The sequence below is a fragment of the Nothobranchius furzeri genome, chromosome 14 (assembly GCF_043380555.1).
Source record: "Nothobranchius furzeri strain GRZ-AD chromosome 14, NfurGRZ-RIMD1, whole genome shotgun sequence".
Classification (NCBI taxonomy): domain Eukaryota; kingdom Metazoa; phylum Chordata; class Actinopteri; order Cyprinodontiformes; family Nothobranchiidae; genus Nothobranchius; species Nothobranchius furzeri.
Window position 1 is genome coordinate 57,603,185 of NC_091754.1, and position 20,780 is coordinate 57,623,964.

The 20,780-nt window shown below is 42.7% G+C and overlaps 1 protein-coding gene across 5 annotated transcripts in view; it reads left to right on the top strand.

Annotated features, from left to right (window-relative positions):
- abcb11b (ATP-binding cassette, sub-family B (MDR/TAP), member 11b) overlaps positions 1-20,487 on the top strand; it is a 37,242-nt gene extending 16,755 nt beyond the window's left edge. For 3 of the 5 annotated variants that reach the window (XM_054743205.2, XM_015952424.3, XM_070544219.1), the window contains 12 exons: positions 918-990; positions 1,397-1,511; positions 1,598-1,765; positions 3,838-3,942; positions 4,217-4,378; positions 5,716-5,919; positions 6,429-6,670; positions 7,210-7,366; positions 7,626-7,823; positions 12,755-12,961; positions 18,179-18,325; positions 18,774-20,487. In XM_054743205.2, coding sequence (XP_054599180.2) covers positions 918-990; positions 1,397-1,511; positions 1,598-1,765; positions 3,838-3,942; positions 4,217-4,378; positions 5,716-5,919; positions 6,429-6,670; positions 7,210-7,366; positions 7,626-7,823; positions 12,755-12,961; positions 18,179-18,325; positions 18,774-18,974 — 1,979 coding nt within the window. In that variant the 3' untranslated portion in view covers positions 18,975-20,487. Of the gene's footprint in view, positions 1-917; positions 991-1,396; positions 1,512-1,597; positions 1,766-3,837; positions 3,943-4,216; positions 4,379-5,715; positions 5,920-6,428; positions 6,671-7,209; positions 7,367-7,625; positions 7,824-12,754; positions 12,962-18,178; positions 18,326-18,773 lie in introns of those variants that run through there. The other 2 variants (XM_054743203.2, XM_054743204.2) reach the window with 2 other exon arrangements.
- The last annotated feature ends 293 nt before the right edge of the window (positions 20,488-20,780 follow it).

Consider the following 20,780-nt stretch of genomic DNA (forward strand, 5'->3'; position numbering starts at 1 on the left):
ACACAAAATCGCCATGGCAACACAAAGATGAACATGTATAATTACCACCGATGAATTTTTTTATTATAAATTAAAATTTTTGCAGCTGTTTGCACCCTCAGTGCACCTGCTAGATGCTGCCTGCGCCTGTTTCAAGAGGTGTGTGTGTGTGTGTGTGTGTGTGTGTGTGTGTGTGTGTGTGTGTGTGTGTGTGTGTGTGTGTGTGTGGTAGCAGCAGCTTTTAGCGTCTTTGCCCAAGACACCAAAAGGGCTAGGACCGCCCCTGTGTAATGGACTCAATACAGCAGGTTTTGGAGGAGTGTACTAATCCTGTAAAACTGGTTAACTTTTACGAATTAAAAAGTATACAGTTGGAATTATAGAGTTAAGCAACCACAGATTTTTGTGGTAGATTCGGTAAATCAAACGTATGTTTGGCAAATTGGTTTTTGCAGCTAACCTTGGCCAAAAAGGAAGACGTAAGTTTCCATTGTTTTCACATTTCATGTCACAATACTTTGAGCCTTTTCGCAATATATTATTTAGAAGACAGATGACCCATTATGTGTTAGTTATTTTATTTGAATAAGATTCACATTACCAGATGCCAAAGGTTGCCTGTCTCCAATACATTATTAGGCTTGTAGTTTCAGAAGTATTTGTACTACTAAAGATGCAACTAAATACAGTATATACTTCTTCCATGTCCTTTTCAATTAATATCCTCAGCCTGGATGGATAAATATCATGGTTACCATGGGAACAGATACAGAGCAAGCATCAAACAATGCATCACAAATAAAAACACAATGAGCCAATTATCTATGGTAAAATTAACTTAAGTTTTAATGCCAACAAGCCATTACTGGTCATAATCTTATGGCGGATGCAGTTATTTATTCTAGGGAGAGTGATGGTTAAAGGTTCTCCTGTGTTAGTGGCTGATGGTGATGAAGAGGAGACGGAGAGGCTGAATCTTTCCAGAGCAGGCAGCTATCGGGCCAGTTTGAGGTATTGTGCAAACACATTCTCCATCACCCCTCCACTTTATCAGTTCCTCGTTTACTTACTGCGGTATTTCTTCATTTCCTCAGCCCTGACTGAGCACCTAGATAGGTTTATAGCAGGACTCCTTTGGTGGCTAGAATTGACTGATGTTATTGCAGTCACAGGCATCATAATTGACTTAATTAGCCTCTTACATTTACTTCAACACTTGGACCGTTTAGCGGACATTATCATCCAGAGCCTCTTGAAATGTAGCGAGAGCAGAGATGTTTAAGGCCCCCTATCGCCACCAGTACAAGTACCCAGTAATGAGTTTAACCAAATCAACACCGTTAAGCAGCTACAATTAAGCAGACAGCTGGAAGTCTCAAGATATGAAAACAAGTGAAGAAACTATTTGTTTGAGCAGAGCCTCGATCCGCCAGCGTTCCCGATCCCAGCTGTCCAACCTTGTCCCAGAATCCTCCGTTCCCATCGCTGGAGATCTCAGCCCCAGAGGTTTTCCTGTGTCACAAGAAGAAAAGGTGTGGTGACGTAATTCTTTCATTTTGTGGGAAACTCATGTGACACCGCTACTGATTTCACAGTTTGACTGTACTTTAATGCATAGAATGCCACACCGGAAGAAGAGGACGGACTTGTGGAACCTGCTCCAGTTGCCAGGATTCTGAAGTACAACTCACCCGAGTGGCCATATATGCTGTTTGGATCTTTAGGGGCTGCGGTTAATGGAGGGGTCAACCCTGTTTACTCACTACTGTTCAGTCAAATCCTGGCGGTGAGGTTCAAGTTCAGTTCTCCACAATCTAAAAGAACCTCGTGAAACATCCTCGAGAGATTCACAAGGGAAGCACTAGAACTCATTTAGGCTGAAATATCCAAATCCAATTTGTCTGAAGACTGAAAACAAAATGTTCAAAAAATTATCAAAATGTATCAAAAAAAATTTCAAAAAAATCACTATACGATTGAAAAAAGATTAAATACTGAGAATAAAATGGACTGTAAGTCAAAAATTACTAGAACAAAAAGTTTTCAAGATAAGAGCACAAAGTTGAGCAAAAATGTCAATGTAGTATTTTGAAAATATTAAATCTCTAGATTAAATGTAGAACCAGTTTCCAGCAGATGGTCGGCAAGGTAGCTTTATTTGAATAGCATATTTCAGCTATTCAATGTGCTTTTTGTGTGCAGTAGAGGTGATGAAGTAGAATTACTGAGAAGAAAAGTGAAAATGTTGAGATAAAGTCGACTGTAATAGGTTTAAAACACCATAGGAAAAAAGTCCAACTGTTCGGAATGAAGTTAAATATTACGCCAAGACTCAACGTTGAGTTTAAAGATGGCTGCATGGAAAGTAGAAACTGTATGAAAATGATAAAAACAAAAAAATATTGTTTTGACTAAAAAGTACATTTCCGAGAACAATGTCAAACAGTTGAGAAGACACGGAGATGTCGAAATCAAAGTTATGCCAATTGTGAGAGCCATTTTAACTGAAGGTGTAGTTATTGGTTTTTGACACTAGACGGAGGCAAACCCACTGATCTTTTGAACAAGTCACTGTCTCCACCTCTATTTAATCATGGTGTAAAATGGGCACAGGTGTGTTGGATGGAGACGGGGGCAAACAGTTTTGGACCGTGCTGAAGCAGGTTAGATTATGGCCTAGTCCACACATAGCCGTTTTTTTTTTAAAACGAATATCCGCCCCTCCAAAAACTTGCATCCACACCACCTCGTTTAAAAAAAAAACTCTGTCCACACGTACCCAGATAAATACGTTGTTAAGGACATGCCAAACCTGTAGGCGGCAGTACTTCCCCCGTTCTTAACCTCGTCCTTCGTCTGTGGTCTTCCGCAAGGAGCAGTAATTCCGCTTGCAAAAACAAACAAGCAAAAAGCGCTTGGACAATTGATAAAGCGAGCGCAGCTCTGAGGGCATCCATGCTGTCGGCTAGTGTAAACACAGGTCGCACACGTGATGTCAGCATTTTTTTGTCACGGAAAGTGACGTTGCAGACCTTAAAACTCCGGTTTTGTCTGTCCACACGCAGACACCCAAAACGGAGAAAACGCAGATCTTCACTTTGGCCGGAGTTTTTAAAAAGATCCGTTTTCGTGTGAAAAAACTCCGTTTTCGTGTGGATGACAGGCCAAAACGTAGAAAAATATCTACGTTTTGGCAGAACCCCGGCTACGTGTGGACAGGGCCTAAGTTGGAGCTTACAGAAAGAATTGATTGACTATGGGAACAAATGTCCGATGGAGCTGTAAGAAAATAAAAGAACAACATTTTATTTCACCCCACGCGTCAACTGGTTTGTCCTCTTCCATCACTTGTGGTGGATGGGTTTCGTTTGGAGAAACTTTGGCCCCACACCAATAATAAAGTCAAAACTTTATTGGAAGAAAACTCAAAACACTAAAAAAAAATCAAAATGTTGAGAAAAATGTTGAAACAAGATGAAATTCTTGAAATTAAAATCAATATTTTTAGAAAAAGTGGTTTGTAATTAAGTTGAAGTAGTAAAAAAAATGTAAAATTTTGATAAAAAAAAAGCAGATATAGTATTTCAAGAGTAAAGTAAAATTTGATTAGAAGAAAGTTTTTGTTTTAAAACAGTCAAAAACTAAACCATCCTTTAAACTACATGATGAATATTTCAAAACAATCAACTGACCTTTACTTGGTAGACCAAATACGCCATTGTAGGTCAAAAACCAACACCGTGAAAAAAGTTTAGTCAAAATTTCATTAATGATCATTTATGTGAATGCACATTATGAAAATGTAGCCATGATGGTCCAGACTGAAATCCTTTTCCCGTCTACTTCCACACACTTCAGACCTTTGCTATAACAGACACGGTGGCTCAGAGGAACGAGATTAATGGAATCTGTGCGTTCTTCGTCATGGTCGGCGTCGTCTCTTTCTTCACCCAGATGCTGCAGGTAGAGAAGCTCTCTGGCAAGACTGATTGATTTAATGTTTCTTTACTGCTTTCAACTACTTGGGATGAAGGTTGAAGGAAAGTCGCAAGATACCAAATGAAGTAGATTTTCTTTACCTCCAACATGAACATAATTACACCGAGAGTTATTACTTTGTGTTGATCACATAGACACCGTTGGTTCTAATTCCTAATATATTTAACTTTACGCAGGAAAAAAAAATTGTGAGGGTGTTTCATGTTAAACAATAATAAGTAAGTACCCACGTCTACAGGGTTATGCCTTCGCCAAATCTGGAGAGCTGCTGACCCGCCGGTTGCGGCGGATTGGATTTCAAGCCATGCTAGGCCAGGAGATTGGCTGGTTTGATGATCACAGGAACAGCCCTGGGGCTCTGACCACGCGTCTGGCTACTGATGCCTCACAGGTCCAGGGGGTGAGTTACAGCCTCAAAAAGCACAAGCCAGCTGCAAAAAACCTTCACTGGAGAGTTCAGATTTAAGAGTGGAATTATTAGGAAATTTAACATTTTATTTAACAGTTTATTAAATTTAAACATGAAAATTCACACACACACACACACACACACACACACACACGCACACGCGTACGCACACACACACATGCACACACACACATTGATGCATCTAAACTCAAATAAATTGAGTATATTCAGTTAGTTTATTTAAGTTATTAGCTAAGCAGAGTATCTATGCCACGTTACATTTACCTGGGAAGTTGGCATCAGACACACACACACACACACACGCACGCACACACACACACACTCACACACACACACACGCACACGCACGCACGCACGCACACACATTGATGCATCTAAACTCAAATAAATTGAGTATATTCAGTTAGTTTATCTAAGTTATTTGCTAAGCAGAGTATTTATGCCATGTTACATTTACCTGGGAAGTTGGTATCAGACCTTATATAATAGAATAGACTTTGTTGATCCCACAATGGAGAAATTCACTCGTTAGAGCAGCACCAACACTTAAGGGAATACTTTGAAGAAAAATAATAACAAAGGTACATGTATGTACACATAGCCAGTAAGCTATTACTGTAGCCTTCATCCACAAAAAATACACAAATAAGAAAAAAAAACGTGGGTTCGAGAACGAGTCAGCATACTTTAAGGGACACAAACACGCAATGTAAATCTGGTATTGCACAAGTATTGAACACATAATGAATAATGCATTGTTGTTATTGTGTAACAGGATCATGCCAGTACCAGTTAAACTGAGGAGTTATACACTCTTACTGCAGAAGGGATGAATGACCTACGGTAGCTTTCTGTTTTACATCTGGGATGTCTCCGTCTGCCTCTGACGGAGCTGCCCATGGTCTCCACAGTGGAACGTAGTGGGTGGGGGGTTTATTTTTTTAAGATGGAGGTCATCTTCCTCAACTTCCGCCTTTCACACGTCGTCATCTGAATCCAGTGGGCTGTCCAGAACCAAGATGTCCATACCCTAGGTGTAAACCCAAAAGCTGGCAGGTTTTGGTTTATAGTGCTCAGTGTTCAAACTGAATACCATTAGCTATATAAGCTGATGAACACCTATTGTTCTGCATTCCAACACTATGGCAACTGTAAGCTTTGATTATGACTGGTTGTTGGTTGGTTTGAACAAAGGTAAGGTAAGATAAACTGGGTCAGTCACCACAGCTAGCACCAGCCTGGGGAAATCCGTTGCAGATGTCAAATATCAGAGTAAGTAACAGATTTTCTCCTGGATTCATCCAAAGGCTACAGGTTCTCAGATTGGCATGATCGTCAACTCTTTGACCAACATTGGCGTGGCCATCATCATGTCCTTCTACTTCAGCTGGAAGCTCACCCTGCTCATCCTCTGCTTCCTGCCCTTCATCGCTCTGTCAGGTGGCTTCCAGGCCAAGATGCTGACAGGCTTTGCTAAGCAGGACAAACAAGCCATGGAGGCCGCTGGACAGGTCATAAATCACACAAAAATCTATTTTCTCATGCCTTAGATGCTATTTCAAACTAGTCTATAAATATCACTGCTTAGATATTCGATGACAAGGAGCATTAAGGCATGGGGTTACGTCAGCTGTCTCTACTACTGACAGCAGATCAGAGGAGACTTGACAGTAGCGTTTATTTTAGGTTTTCCATCTTTGAAATAAAAGAAATAACATTTTTTGAGTGGAAAAGCACTGGGTGGATTCAAGCTTAGCAAGAGCCGGAAAGGTGCTCAAAAGTGAATTTACTATGAACTTTCCTTATGCCACGTTAATTGTACCATTCCAGTAAACTCCCACCTGCTGTAATGTGGATTAGTTGATAATATAAAGATCCCCATGGGGAGACATCGGCTTACTGCGGCAGCACAAATCAGATAAGAACAGAGCAGATGGGTTATCTACGTCTTATTCTTCTCCCATTGAGAAACACGTGAAGAAGAAACCGGTTCTCATCATCTAATCGTATCAACTTGCAGATCTCTGGCGAAGCCTTGAACAATATCCGGACCATTGCTGGTCTGGGCAAAGAGAGGAGCTTTGTAGAGACATACGTAGCTCACCTAGATGCTCCATACCAATCAGCGCTGAGGAAGGCCAATGTCTACGGAGCTTGTTATGGTTTCACCCAATGTGTGGTCTTCCTGACCAACGGTGCTTCCTTCAGATTTGGAGGCTACCTAGTGGAACAGGAAGGGCTCCATTTCAGCCTGGTGTTCAGGTGAGAAGATCTTCTTTAAGGGTGTGAAAGGAATATATGGGAATATGGATATGTTCTCTTTTTCTGACCAACATCTGTAAACCCCAGATGGTTGTGGGTGAAAATCCCAGCAGATCAGCAGGTTCTGACATACACAGACCAGCAAGTTGGTGCCAAAAACCATACCTGTTCAAAATCATTGAAACCTCCTTTCTTCCTCTCTATCTTAGTTACTTGATACTGTTGAATTAGGTTGTAGCAACCCTCAGTCATAACAAGGGGGAGTTAGCATGTTCTCCTCATGTACGGGATTTCTCCAGGTACTCCGGCTCCTTCCCACCAGCCAAAACCATCTGGATTTAGGTTGGATTGTAATTTACTTTGGAGAAGAACGTCTACAAAACAAATAAACATAGACTTCTCTACGGCACAAATATCCTATGTTCAGGCTTGTTTCTGACATAAATGGGTCTGAAACATCTTAGAAAACTGGGAAAAGTTATAAAAAAGTCTGTTGGTTTTCTGGACGATGGGTCACAGCGTATTAACGTTTCTGTCAGGGTTATCTCTGCCATCGTCACCAGTGGGACCGCCCTGGGCAGAGCCTCCTCCTACACCCCGGATTACGCCAAGGCCAAGATTTCAGCGGCGCGTTTCTTCCAGCTGCTGGACCGTGTGCCTCCCATCAGCGTCTACAGTGACCGGGGAGACAAATGGGTGAGGAGGAAGGTTTTTGTGCTCCACCTCACACTGACTAGGCTAGACAGATGAAGCAGTCTTCTCTGGTTAGATAAAGGAGCTCAAAAGCTGCTGATTTCTTTTTGTTTCATTTTCTCTTACATCAAAATAAAAACCTGGTCGTAGAATTACAGACAAAACTCCTTCCAATATTGGAATAGCCAATACGTACAATAACTGTACGTGGACCCCACCTTTGTACCGATCTCTCTTCCCTTTCTGTCTGCTGTGTTTCTAGAATAACTTCAAAGGCAACATCGAGTTCATTGACTGTAAGTTCACCTACCCCACCAGACCAGACATCCAGGTCCTGAATGGCTTGAATGTGTCGGTGAAGCCTGGCCAGACATTGGCCTTTGTGGGCAGCAGCGGCTGTGGGAAGAGCACCAGCGTGCAGCTGCTGGAGAGGTTTTATGATCCAGATCATGGCAGAGTGGTGAGAAAACTTTCAACAGGTGATAAGTGATCATTTTGTTGCTGCCAGAACCTTTGGAGACAGTAAGGCCTGATTCATGCTTCTCCGTCTGCGTCAGTGCGGAGACACGCAACATCCTTGCGGGCCTGCCGGACAGCTCCGCAAGTACGGACGGAGTCGAGCTCTCTTTTCTAAGCATCCGTCAGTCGAGACAGACAGCGCAAGCTTGTGATTGGTCAGAACGCCGCTGTCGTCTACACCGCCGGCATTGCGCCCTCAAAAACATAAAGAGAGCCGAGGATAACTAGCGGCAGACACGGAGCAGCTTGCAGAATACCTCGCGAAAAAACTCTAAAAATATGAATGTTTCATTCCCCCGTGACTGGAGGAGTGAAAAGATGCGCAGCAAGCGTTTTATTTGTGGACGGAAATGACGAAACGTGGGTTTAGAGGTGGCGAGTGCATGAAGAGGTGGAGGAGAATGAGAGACAAATTATTCCGTGTTAAAAAGTCTCTTATAAACAAAAAAACACAATATAAACACACCATCTTGGACCGATACATGACAGGATACCACAGAACAGCGCTACGCCCTCTGTTGTCATGGTGGAGAATTGCTTTGCAACACTCCCCAGGAGACGGAGAAGCATGAGAGCAAAACGCTTCCGTCAGTCCGTGCGTGTCTGTCCCTTGCGGAGCTGACGGAGAAGCACGAATCAGGCTTAACTGTGAAAGTCTACGGTTTATTTTAGGTACAGCCGAATAAACCTAAACACCACTTTTAGTTTTTTCTTGAAAAAGCTGATTTTGGAGCACTTTTAAGCTCATATCAGGTTCTTTTGAAGCTTTCTTCCTGTTAAAGGAAAGTTTTCCTCCCCACTGTCGCTGCATGCTTGAGGATTGCTGTAAAGACTCTGACACAACAAGTCAGTGACTTGATACAGTTAGCTGGGTTTCCTTACATAGAAAACTAATTGGCACGATGAACTAAACTCAGTTGGAATGTTTACTTTGTAAAGTACCTCGAGACGACTCGTGTGATTTGGCGCTATAGGAGTAAAGTGAAAAGGATTTTTGGAAAGCTCATTTTGGTGAAATGTGCTGCTACACCGTGTTCCAAATCATTACCAAAGTGATGCTTTTCTCTGACTCGTAAACGTTGAGTATATTTCAAATGCCGTCATAGTATGAACTTAAAATTTACCATTCCAAGTCTAGACTAAAATATTTATTGCTTACAGTATATCACAGTACATGATAAGATAATCGGATTTCTGAAAAATCATACATCATTTCTGGAAGGGGAAATCTCTGGAAAGCTACTTTAATAGAAGGCTTATTCATGAGAGTGAGCATCTGAAGGATTGTGCACGTTGATGTTTGCAGGACTCTAGAGGAACCAGCAGCTTCAAATACCTGTTTGCTGCTTTCTAACGGTACTTTATCTTCTACTCAATGTATTAGTCGGTCAGAAACCTGACTCATTGCATCGTTATGTACATAAACCTGAATCAGCCAGAAATCTCTACCTACATCCGTAACTTTGTCATGTGTCTGTCATGAGGCAGAATATAGACTATAAGCAGTGGAGGCAGAAACGGTGTTTATAAAACCTTCAAAGAACAATAATAAACAGGAGAGTTTATTATAAAGTGACAATAAAATGAGAAAATGTGGACTATTGAACTGGGATGAGCTGGTGACGAATGCAGAGAGAGGTAAAACAAACAACTAATATCTTAGGGCTAGCTAAATAAAACATAAAAATGGTTTTATTCCATTTTAGCTAAACAGCTGTAGGGTTTGGTAAATTGAGTGCTTTAAGAGCTCAATGTCTATTACCTCTACTTATGACCAATAAGCTGTGATTATCTAAATATAGAATATCACCCTGCTTGGTCTTTACTGTGTTAAACAGAAGATTCTAGGATTCTTTACTTCCCCAAGGGATTGTACACACTTTGTTTTGATTCAGAAAAGAGTCAGGGTTATAAAAGTAAGAATTTATTTTAGAAACAATTAAAACATGACAGGTTAACTAACATTTACTGTGATGGATGGAACTAGATGTGATGTATGAACCTATGTGTGAATGTGATGTTATCAGAACTTCCGTATCTAGGAGAGCTGAGTTCTGGATGTAAAAGAATTTGGTTTGCGTTAAGCTATGAAGCTGATTATTATCAAAAAGCATCAGACGCAATCTGTGTTTCTACTTCACCCATTCTCGAAGACCCTCTTCGTGGATCCGAAGGTCAGAGAGGTCGGATGACCTCTGGCACCCAGGTCCAGTAGATTGACCACAGCACCGACTTCTCCAGTCCAGAGATGTCTCGGGTCACAACAGATGGATGGAACCGCGTGTCTGGGGGACTCTTAAGGAGTCTAAACAATATCAGCTTGTTCTGCAGGAACTGTTTGCTGTATCAGCTTCGCAGGTGCAAAAAGATTTTGACGTGTCAAAAGCTTTGATGGGTTAAAGAGGTCTTGCTTCAGATGGCCGGTCTGAAGCTTTTCTCAAGAACTGATGAATCACCAGAGTGATCCAGTTTTAATGTTCTCATGTTATGATTTGTGTAGCCAACCAGAGGCTGACACGTTGAGGAATATTACCAAGAAAACTCAGAAACACGTTTTCTTTGACCCGGATGCTCTGATCTGGGGTAAAGGACCATTTATGTGCCACGCGTTTAACTTAACTTTGTCCTGTGTGAGTGCAAATGGTGATGACCTTGTCATGTAAACATGCTGAAACATATTTCAATTACTGTAATCATAACATAACATTCATTTCAAACTTCAATCATTGAGCACAGATTAATGAAAACATTTCATTATCCTATAATTATTATAAGTAGCAATAAACAAACGTTAATTTAATTATTATCTAGATTATACGTTTCAGAAGTTCATATTTAATATACAAAATCATTCTTTGATTTAGCAACTAATCCGAGCAGCGAGTGTTCCTTATTTAGAGGCATGAAGAATCCTGTAGGACGATAAGGGAAGCTTGGACCTTGAGGAGAGAACATCATTGTTGACAATTCGTTATCACGTGTTCAGAGCTGCAGAGAGGCTCTGAGCTCCAGCAGATGGGATGAAGGCAGGCCGATTTAAAGGGAACACATGCAGTCTCGGGTCTCTATTTTGACCAGATGTTGAATGGTCAAACTGTACCTAAAAACTGACCATTGCTGGATGTTACACAGCTTTTTAGCTTTTTGGCAAGGGCGCCCCTAAGGGGTGGCCAGGGGTGGCCAAGGCCACCCCTAGAAAATTGCTGGCCCCCCCAGGAAAACTCAGTATTAACAAATCATATTAATGTTCAGTCAAACCATATATTGATCTCGTTTATTCAAGACATAATTGTAAAACTAAATAAAAATATTACAATTAATGAGTAAAGAAATAATCAGAATAAAAAAAACATGTTTCTGCTGCTCACCATTTTAAAAAAGTTATCTCCATAGTTTTTTTTTAACACAGCAACAGGTGAATGAAAGTAAAAAATGCATTTTTAAATTAAATTTGGGATAACATTTTAAATAACTGAAATGTACATTTCTGAAATGTTTGTGTTTGTAAAATTTAAGTTTAAGTATCTCGGGGTCTTGTTCAGGAGTGAGGGAAAACTGGAGCATAAGATCGATAGGCGGATTGGTGCTGCATCTGCAGGGATGCGGGCGTTGTACCGGTCTGTCGTGGTGAAGAGAGAGCTGAGTCAGAAGGCGAAGCTCTCGATTTACCGGTCAATCAACGTTCCTACCCTCATGAGCTTTGGGTAGTGAACGAAAGAACGAGATCGCGGATACAAGCAGCCGAAATGAGTTTTCTCTGAAGAGTGGCTAGGCTCTCCCTTAGAGATAGGGTGAGAAGCTCGTTCATTCGGGAGGGGCTCGGAGTAGACCCGCTGCTTCTCCACATCGACAGGAGCTAGTTGAGGTGGCTCTGGCATCTGGTCAGGATGCCTCCTGGACGCCTCCCTGGTGAGGTTGTCCATGCACATCCAACCGTAAGGAGACCCAAAGGTAGACCCAGGGCACGGTGGAGGGACTATGTCTCTCACCTGGCCAGGGAACGCCTTGGGATTCTCCCGGAGGAGCTGTCCCAAGTGGCTGCGGAGAGGGATGTCTGGACCTCTCGACTTAGGCTACTGCCCCCGCGACCCGACTCCGGTTAAGCGGATGAATTTGGTTGGATGGATGGATGTAAGATAGAAACCAACTATTTAGTCTATTTCCAAGACCTTTTGAAAGTCCAGGTTCTGCTTCATAAACTATAAAGTTAAGTAAACTTAACCAAGTAAAATTTATAGTTTTTGAATACCAGACCACTAAATGCATGTAAACACTTATTAAAAGGTATGACACTTGTTATATAAACACTACCCAACCTTTAAATGAAGATGTGAACCTTCTGGATTCATTCCAGACTCCATTATCATCTCAGCTGATGCTGACCTTTGTTGAAATGTCAGATATTTATTTCTAAAAGAACGAGGCGTACTCGTAGTCCGCTAACACTTTCTACTATAATTATGCCTTAACGTCACGGTGGATTTAGAGCTTTTAATTGGTCACAGCCAAAGAATAATTGTCAGATGCTCAGAGTAGATGGTGATGGAGGTATTTCATCAGTGAGACGTTTATGCTGACTGTGTCCTACGGTTTTAAAAAAGGGACACTCCACCTGGAATAGAGGTTTGTCTTTGTGCCAGTGAGGGAATCCTGCCAGGATTCAAATGGTCTTAATTACGACACAAATGGGTTGGAAATGGATGGCCCTGATTGCCTGTCTGAGGTTTAAAGAGAGCAGAATCACCTCTGCATAGTGAGGAGGGAAATGACAGAGGAGACAGTAATATGATAGCTCGTTAAGCGAATTGTATTTCCTGTCTGTGATTATGACATCACTTTTTACTAATGGTCAAATCCATTTTTTTCCTGCAGCTGATCGATGGCCATGACTCAACTCGTGTCAACGTTCCCTTCCTTCGGTCCCAGATTGGTATTGTTTCCCAGGAGCCAGTGCTGTTTGACTGCAGCATCGCGGAGAACATCAAATATGGTGACAACTTACGAGAAATCAGCATGAACGAGGTCATCTCTGCTGCCAAGAAGGCCCAACTTCATGACTTTGTTATGGCCCTCCCTGAGGTATCAGAGACGTTTAACGTCTGATGTATTCAGCTGTAGATCTAGAACAGCTTAGATTGGCTCAGTCTGTGTTAAACTCAAGGCCAATCCAATCTGCAAAGTAAGGAGATGAAGACAGAAACTAGCTGGGTATCAACTTATTAGATTAGAAAAGCCTCTCAGATCTATGCTACACTGTCACTTAGACATACTATGCATCTGTTTCATATTCTTAAAGCATTTTCTTGAGCCGGTATGTACTAAAACGACCGTTTACAGGGTTAATTATATGTCACTCAAAACCCCATGTCCTCTGGGGCCAGAATATCGCACCTGTAACTTCAGAGTAGTGGGTCGCCATCGATTAGACAAAGGCCCAATCTCTTTTTCTTTTTCTACAAATAATTCTGGATCATTCTGGCTCTAATATTTTTCAGAATGGCGAGGGATATCAAAGAGAGCGGCAGATTACAGCCAAACATGAATTCAGCCAATATTAGTCTCTTGTTAAAACCATGCAAAGACCCTGTATTTCCTACCAGCTACCGCCCAATTTCCCTCATTAATGTTGATCTCAAAATAATTTGTAAAGCCTTGGCAAAAAGATTAGAAAAGGTAACCCGCTTCATAATACACCCTGACCAAACTGGTTTCATCAAGGGTAGACAGTCATCCACTGATTCACGTAGATTACTTAATTTGATAGATTTCTCTTACAGTAGAAACATAGAAACTAGTATATTATCTCTAGATGCAGGAAAGGCTTTTGATAGAGTTAACTGGAAGTTCTTATTTGCAACTTTACATAAATTTAGGTTTGGGAACTTCTTCATAAACATGCTACAAACATTATACAGTTCACCAACTGCACTTGTCAGGACGAACGACCAAATATCAGCTAGCTTTTGTCTTCAGGGGGGGACCAGGCAGGGATGCCCACTCTCCCCCTCACTGTTTGCTGTCTTTATCGAACCACTAGTGGCAGCAATTAGGCAAACAACAGGTATTAAAGGGATACAGTGTAAGAAAATAGAACATAAGATCAGTCTTTATGCAGATGATGTTTTACTCTTTCTCCGGAATTCTCAATCATCTCTCTCTCATTCAATAGAACTGATAAACTCTTTTTCAAAAGTTTCAGATTACTCTATAAACTGGTTAAAATCCACAGTTCTACCAATTAATTTCTCTTTTGTCAATTTACTTAATACACAATTGGACTCAGGGAATGTCACATACCTGGGAATTAATGTCTCTCCCAAGTTAGCAGATCTAACCAAACTAAACTACATCCCACTTTTAAAGAAAGTGGAAGATGATCTTGTAAGATGGAAATCCTTACCGATATCACTCATGGGGAGAGTTGCTACAATTAAAATGATGGTCTTACCCAGAATAAATTACTTATTTTCAATTATCCCAAACAAACCACCAGCTGACTGGTTTAGATCTCTGTACTCCTCAATTACTAAATTCCTTTGGCAGGATAAACCTTCACGAATTAGCGTAAAACGCTTCAGAAGACCAAAGACAGAGGAGGACTGGATCTACCCAACTTTTATTATTATTTCTTAGCCAATAGGCTGCAATATATACCAAGATGGTTGCAAGATAACCCACTAGATGAGTCTTGGTTAGACATAGAACAGACACTTTGCATTACGATAGAGCTTTCAGACTTACCATTTATTAGCTCAAGCATAAGAAAACATGAAGGCTTCAAAAGTATTTGTATCAGCACCTCTCTGACAGCATGGTGGAGGGGCAATTGTTTCAGTACAGAAGAATTGGTACTGTGGTCATTCGCAACAAGAGTCCCACTACCGTTAGATAATAGATGAAGAGGGGATTACATGAGGAGAATTGGGGGAGGGAAAAAAAGGCCGAGCAGAGTTACACCCAGCAGGGAGTAGCTCTATTATGCAAAAAAACACCTCAACATGTAAGCACGAACGTCACAGTTCACAACATGAGACCCGGTAGGGGGGGGGGGGGACCCAACCTTACCTGGATGTCCTATGTCTTTTATATTCTGAAAGTTGTGCAAATGCAGGGATGGGCATAGATATTCTGCTGGGGTGGGGCTGGGTTGGTGCCCTCGGACTCCGTGAGGCTCTGTAATGCTTCTGCTTTGGGCCCTGGCAGGATGGGCTGGGGTCTCCATGCCCTGGGTGGCAATTTGACAGCAGAGGTGCCTATTGGGGCCCGTGGGGGAGCTGGCTCCCTGGAGGGCTAAGCCCAACCAGCCATTCCTCCCCATCCCCGCATATTTCTCTCCTCCTGCTCCCTCACATCATCACACAAACATGCACATAGGACCTTGGGGGTGGACAAGTCAGGGAGTGCGGGTATGGACCCCATTTCCGCATTCCTGTGGCAACCTGCCCCCCAATTTTATTTGCACCTTAAACACTTCCACCGACGGCATTCCACACAAACACACACTCAGGGCCTTGGGAGTGAGCACATTCAACGGCACTTGGCAGGGGGATTTCTCAGCCTCCTCCCGAGTGCCGGTGCCCACTTCCAATTTTAAACTGCACTTAGACACCGAGGGCTGTGGGTGCAAGTGGGGTGGTGCAGTGACATCAGCTGGCATAGGCCAGACAATGCCCGCCCTGCCCGCTCACCACAGCCAAGGAATACACCTCATTAACATACAACACTATATTGGAGCAGGTGGAGGGAGACTAGGGGTCTTAGCACACCTCTGTTGTTGCTTGGCTTCCTGGGGCTGGAGGCTAGGAGGGAGATCTGGCCATCTGGTTGGGGTCTGGGATGGTGGGTTGCTGTGCTCAGCGTTGGGCGGGGGAGCCTGCTCATCAGCACCTCAGCAGAAAGGGTCAAACTCTGGTTACCGGTGATGGTTGTACCCCATGTGCAGCAGTACCGGGACCAGAGTGAATAGGGTATGTATGGGGAGCATGAGTGGATGTCCGGCGTGCATTTTTGTAAGTCTTTGGTTGTATGTGCATGTGTGAGCATGAGGGAGGGAGTGTGTGACTGTGTTTGTGTATGACTGTATATGTCAGGTGGGGCCTTTGACTCCTCCTCTCTCCTGGCACTTCTTTTGATGATATAGATCTTTGTCTCCCCTCCCCCTGCCACACCTGGTGTGGGGTGTGGTGCCTTGGTCTGTCTGAGTGTTTGTGGCTCCCGGGTCAGGGGGTTTAAGATTTTTTGTCGTCTGCATTATCAATCCCGGTGGCGGCCTGGTGGGGTCTGGGTCCCTGGGCTCTGCTGGGTCCCTGGCGGGGTTGGTCGCCCCTGGGTCCCGGGCTCGGCCGGCTAGGGGGTGGGAGACTGCGGGCGGGCCTGTGGGCTTGCCACCGATGTCTCCCGGGACTCTGCCGGCTGCTGGTTGTGGTCCCCCGGGGCGATCCTCTGTGCCTCTCGAGGGGGGCGGGGGCCTTTCTGGTTGCAGTCTCCTTGGGGTTCCTGTGTTCTGTGGCAGCGCCTGGATCTCTGGGACTTGGAGCTCCCCCCGTCTCCTACGCATCTTTGGGGGGCAAATCTGTGGTCCCTCACACTCTCTATTGGACGCTCCTATTTCTTGTCTCTTTCTGCAGGTCTAGAAGCAGACTTTTGTTCATTATTGTTCATTTTTGTGGAACCCCCCTCCCCCCTCTCTCCCCACCTTTTGTCTTTTCCTTTCTCTTTCACCTCTGACTCCATGTCTGGTCGGAATTACAAAGCATTCAAAAACAATAACAATAAAGTTTTAAGTATCAGGTGTGACATAAAAAGCAGACGTTTTGATGCTCCACCTGAGAGTAAATCTGTAAGGCTTATTACCAGCATTCAGACATCGATTCTGTTTGCTTCACAGCCAGACAGGACACGGTAAAATAAAAAAAATATAAATAAAAAAAACAAAGGCCCAATCTCAATACTCGCACTTCCCCCCTTGCGACTTTCAAATGACCGATGCCGATCAGGGGTGCAAGTGCGTGGGGTGTCTCGATTTTAAAGTGCAGAAGTTGATCACGCCCCAGTGAAATTAGTGCTTTGAAGCCTTACAGTGCACTTTCTCCAAGTGCACTTTGCTGAAGTCCGCAGGGCGAGTATTTAGATTGGGCCTTAAAAGAAGTGGCGTTGATATGCCTGGCATTGAAGTCTGCTTCCAGCCCCGCTCCTGTAGAAACTAATGAAAGCTGAGGAGTAGGCATGGGCGGTATCCAAACTTTCCTTCCGTCTAGCTTCCTCCACGTTTTACCACGGTGTACGGTATCACCAGGACTAATTTAAGAATGATGACATAAGCCTCAAGTGGAATTACCAAACTATTAGTTTGGACCTTCACTGTTCAGACACTGAATAGCAAACACGGTAACTAAAACAGTAACAACATAACACACATAATATTAAAAAAGTATGAAAAGATTTTTCGCCTGAAAAACCAGAATGTTTACCTTCTCTGGCCTAAACCTCGGACTGCTGAAAACCCGCTTCGATAAGCTTGTGGCCGACACTCCCCAGGAAAGTTGACCATTGAGCAGGGTTCATGGTTTATCCCTTGGGTCCATGTGGCAGGGGTGAGGAGTGAGCACCACCTAGCCCCTGCCACGTGGACCTCAAGGGATAAACCATCAATCCTGCTCAATGGTCAACTTTCCTGGCGGGGTCACCCATGAGGATAGCGGGAGGGTTAAGGGCTAGTCGCGATATCTGGGGAAGGCTGGCTACTTATCTTTCACCAGAAAAGTTTGTTGTTGATGTAACGTACCAGTGGCCAATCTTTCACCAACAAATTGGCCAGAAGTGAATCTTTCATTTGCAGACACAAAAACATCACCTGTCTGGCCTCCAAATCCAAAACAAAGTTCTGCCCCAGTTCCTGTTGCCGCAAAGAAGCCATAACAAGCAGAAGCCAGACTGCTGCATCCTCCCTCTAAATAAAGTTCAAACTCCTCAAAGTTCCTATGAGACTTTACAACTTACAAGTTGAAATGATCATACAGTATGTGTTGAATGAACAAGACGTTAAATCAAATGTTTGAAAAATCTGTGCTTTAATCAATATCACACACATTATAATAAGATAATTATTATCTTCAGGAACATCATCCAGACCTAAAGATGCTTCAATCTATCTACTACTTTAGCCTCTAGTTTGGAATCACAGGCAGTCAAACGTCTTCTGGACAGAGACGGGACAGGAACCTCATCTCACTAAATGAGAGGTAACCGCGTCGCTAAACTCACATAAAAACACAAATCTTTTCCAACGTTTTCCAGAAATATGACACCAACGTGGGCTCCCAGGGTTCTCAGCTGTCCCGTGGTCAGAAACAGCGCATAGCCATCGCCAGGGCAATCATCCGTAACCCCAAGATCCTGCTCCTGGATGAGGCCACCTCGGCACTGGACACAGAGAGCGAGAAGGTACGTGGCTCTGGATGACTGGCTTCCTGCCTCGTCTCAGTGCAGCTGCTCGGTGCTCCTCAGGCTCTGGGAGCAAGGAGAGCAGATAGTTAATTACAATCATCATTAGGACCATTATCATTCATCATCTCTGTTATTACCACGAGCTGCTCAGACCCAGCCTACTGGAGAGGCTCTTTAAGATGAATACTTCTGTGAGTATTTTTACCTCCAAGGTTGAAGCAGTGGAGACCTGCACACTGATCCACTGGAACATGCTAATGATAGTAATCAGTGCATGATTGTGAAATTGTTATAATTGGGATTCCTTTGTCTGCTTTGTGGGTGAACCAATGATGGCTCCTGAAGCAGTGTGTGTCAGTGTGAGTGTGTGCACCACTTCAAACATATCTGCATATCCATGTGTGTGTGTGTGTGTGTGTGTGTGTGTGTGTGTGTTTGGATGCAGACAGTGCAAGAAGCCCTGGACAAAGCAAGAGAAGGTCGCACATGCATCGTCATCGCCCACCGGCTGTCCACCATCCAGAACTCGGACATTATCGCCGTCATGTCCCGAGGCTTGTTGATTGAGAAGGGAACCCACGACCAGCTCATGGCTCTGAATGGAGCCTACTACAAGCTGGTCACAACGGGTGCACCCATTAGCTAGCTGCTCATGGACACAACGACCACGTGGACTGAAGATAGCCAGAACTCTGTGTTAGGAGGAGAAAAGATAAAGGGACAGCTGCTCAGTCGTGGAAAATGTGGAGTCATCCTGGTTTTCTGACAGAAAGAGGGTTGCCAGGGCACTTTGAGCTTGTTACTCAGTATTTTCATGAGCTACTTTGGTAAATGACCCCAGCTTACCATAATGCTACTGTAGATTTAGGTTTACTGGTAATGGGTGGTTACTAAAGTATTCTACCTTGAAATAACCTTTTTTCTGAACAACAAAATGCAACAGTAAATACCTCTAAATGTTGCAGGTTGAAGTGCAGAAACATAGCTTAAAAATTATAATTTTATTTGCTTCTCTTTAGTTGGCATATATGATTATTTTAGTTCTCTGGCTAACAGCATCAGCTGTAAGTTTCCCTTTAACTGCTCCTACACTGTAAAAAATATCTCTAAAGCTAATAAATCTAATTTAGATCCTATTGCTAGTTTAAAAAATTTGGTCAAATTTTACAATAAGGGCCCCTTTATTAACATTACATTATAAAGCATTAATAAAGTATCAAATAAAGCATCAAAAACCCTAACCTCCAAGACCCGCAATTGTATTTGGCAGAGGTGTGGACTTGAGTCACATGACTTGGACTCGAGCCAGACTCGAGTTATTACTTTAATGACTTTGGACTTGACTTGATAAAATCTATAAAGACATACGACTTGACTCGGTCTTGAACGCCACTGACTTGCGACTTGAATCGACTTGCATCTGTTGACTTGAGCATATTTGATATTTTTAGCACAAAAGCGACACGACATAAACAAAAATCATAAATCATTCTTGGTTCTGGGTTTGATCTTGTACTGCTAAATGCAGCAGCACTTTGTTTATAATCAGTTTCAGTTGCACTTTCTGCTTGTTTGAGCAAATAAATTAAGCTTTAGTCCTGGAATTTATTTATTATCATTGTCATTAAATTGAAGTTGGACAAATGACTTGATTATGACTTGAAAATTCAAAGTTGGGACTTGGACTTGACTTGGACTTCCACATCATTGACTTTGGACTCGACTTGGACTTGGTGGTCTTTTACTTGAACATGACTGCAAAGACTTGTGACTAACTTGTGACTAACTTGTGACTTGTAAAGCAGTGAATTGGTCACACCTCTGGTGTTTGGTGTGATTTAGAAGGAAAAGCATTTTCACTTGAGTTGTATCGATGTTACAATTGAATATAAATTTATGCTAACTGGGAGAAAAAAATCAGTACATATGTTAATATTTTAATCTTTGCTATATATTATTTTGGATGTTGTTAAAATAAACGTTTTTTTCCTGCCAAAGGAATGTTTTAGCAAATGAAACAGTAATCGTGCAATTATTTTTGGTACATATGCACACCTGCTGCGCATTGTAAAGCTTTGAATATAGAAAATATAATTAGCACTAGCTAGCACTAGCTAGCTAGTGCTAAAACCACTTTCATAATAAAATGTGAGCAAATACCTGTAGATGTGTGCTTCACTGTCAACTGTATGATTAAACTCTGCAGCAAGGAGAGCATTTTTACTTTCTAAGCAAAATTATTTGACTAAAGAAAACATTTAAGGCGGAATTGCCTGAACTGTTGACAGACGTTTGGGGTTTTTAATCCACAGCAGAATGAAAAGCTGCCACTCTACAAAGCTCTGAGACACATGTTGGGATAACGCACGGCGGGGCTTTCTGCTGTGTGAAGATAATGCTGGATAGCGCTGTTTCAAGGCTAAGCCGCTAACAACGGTTTGCGGATAGCCCC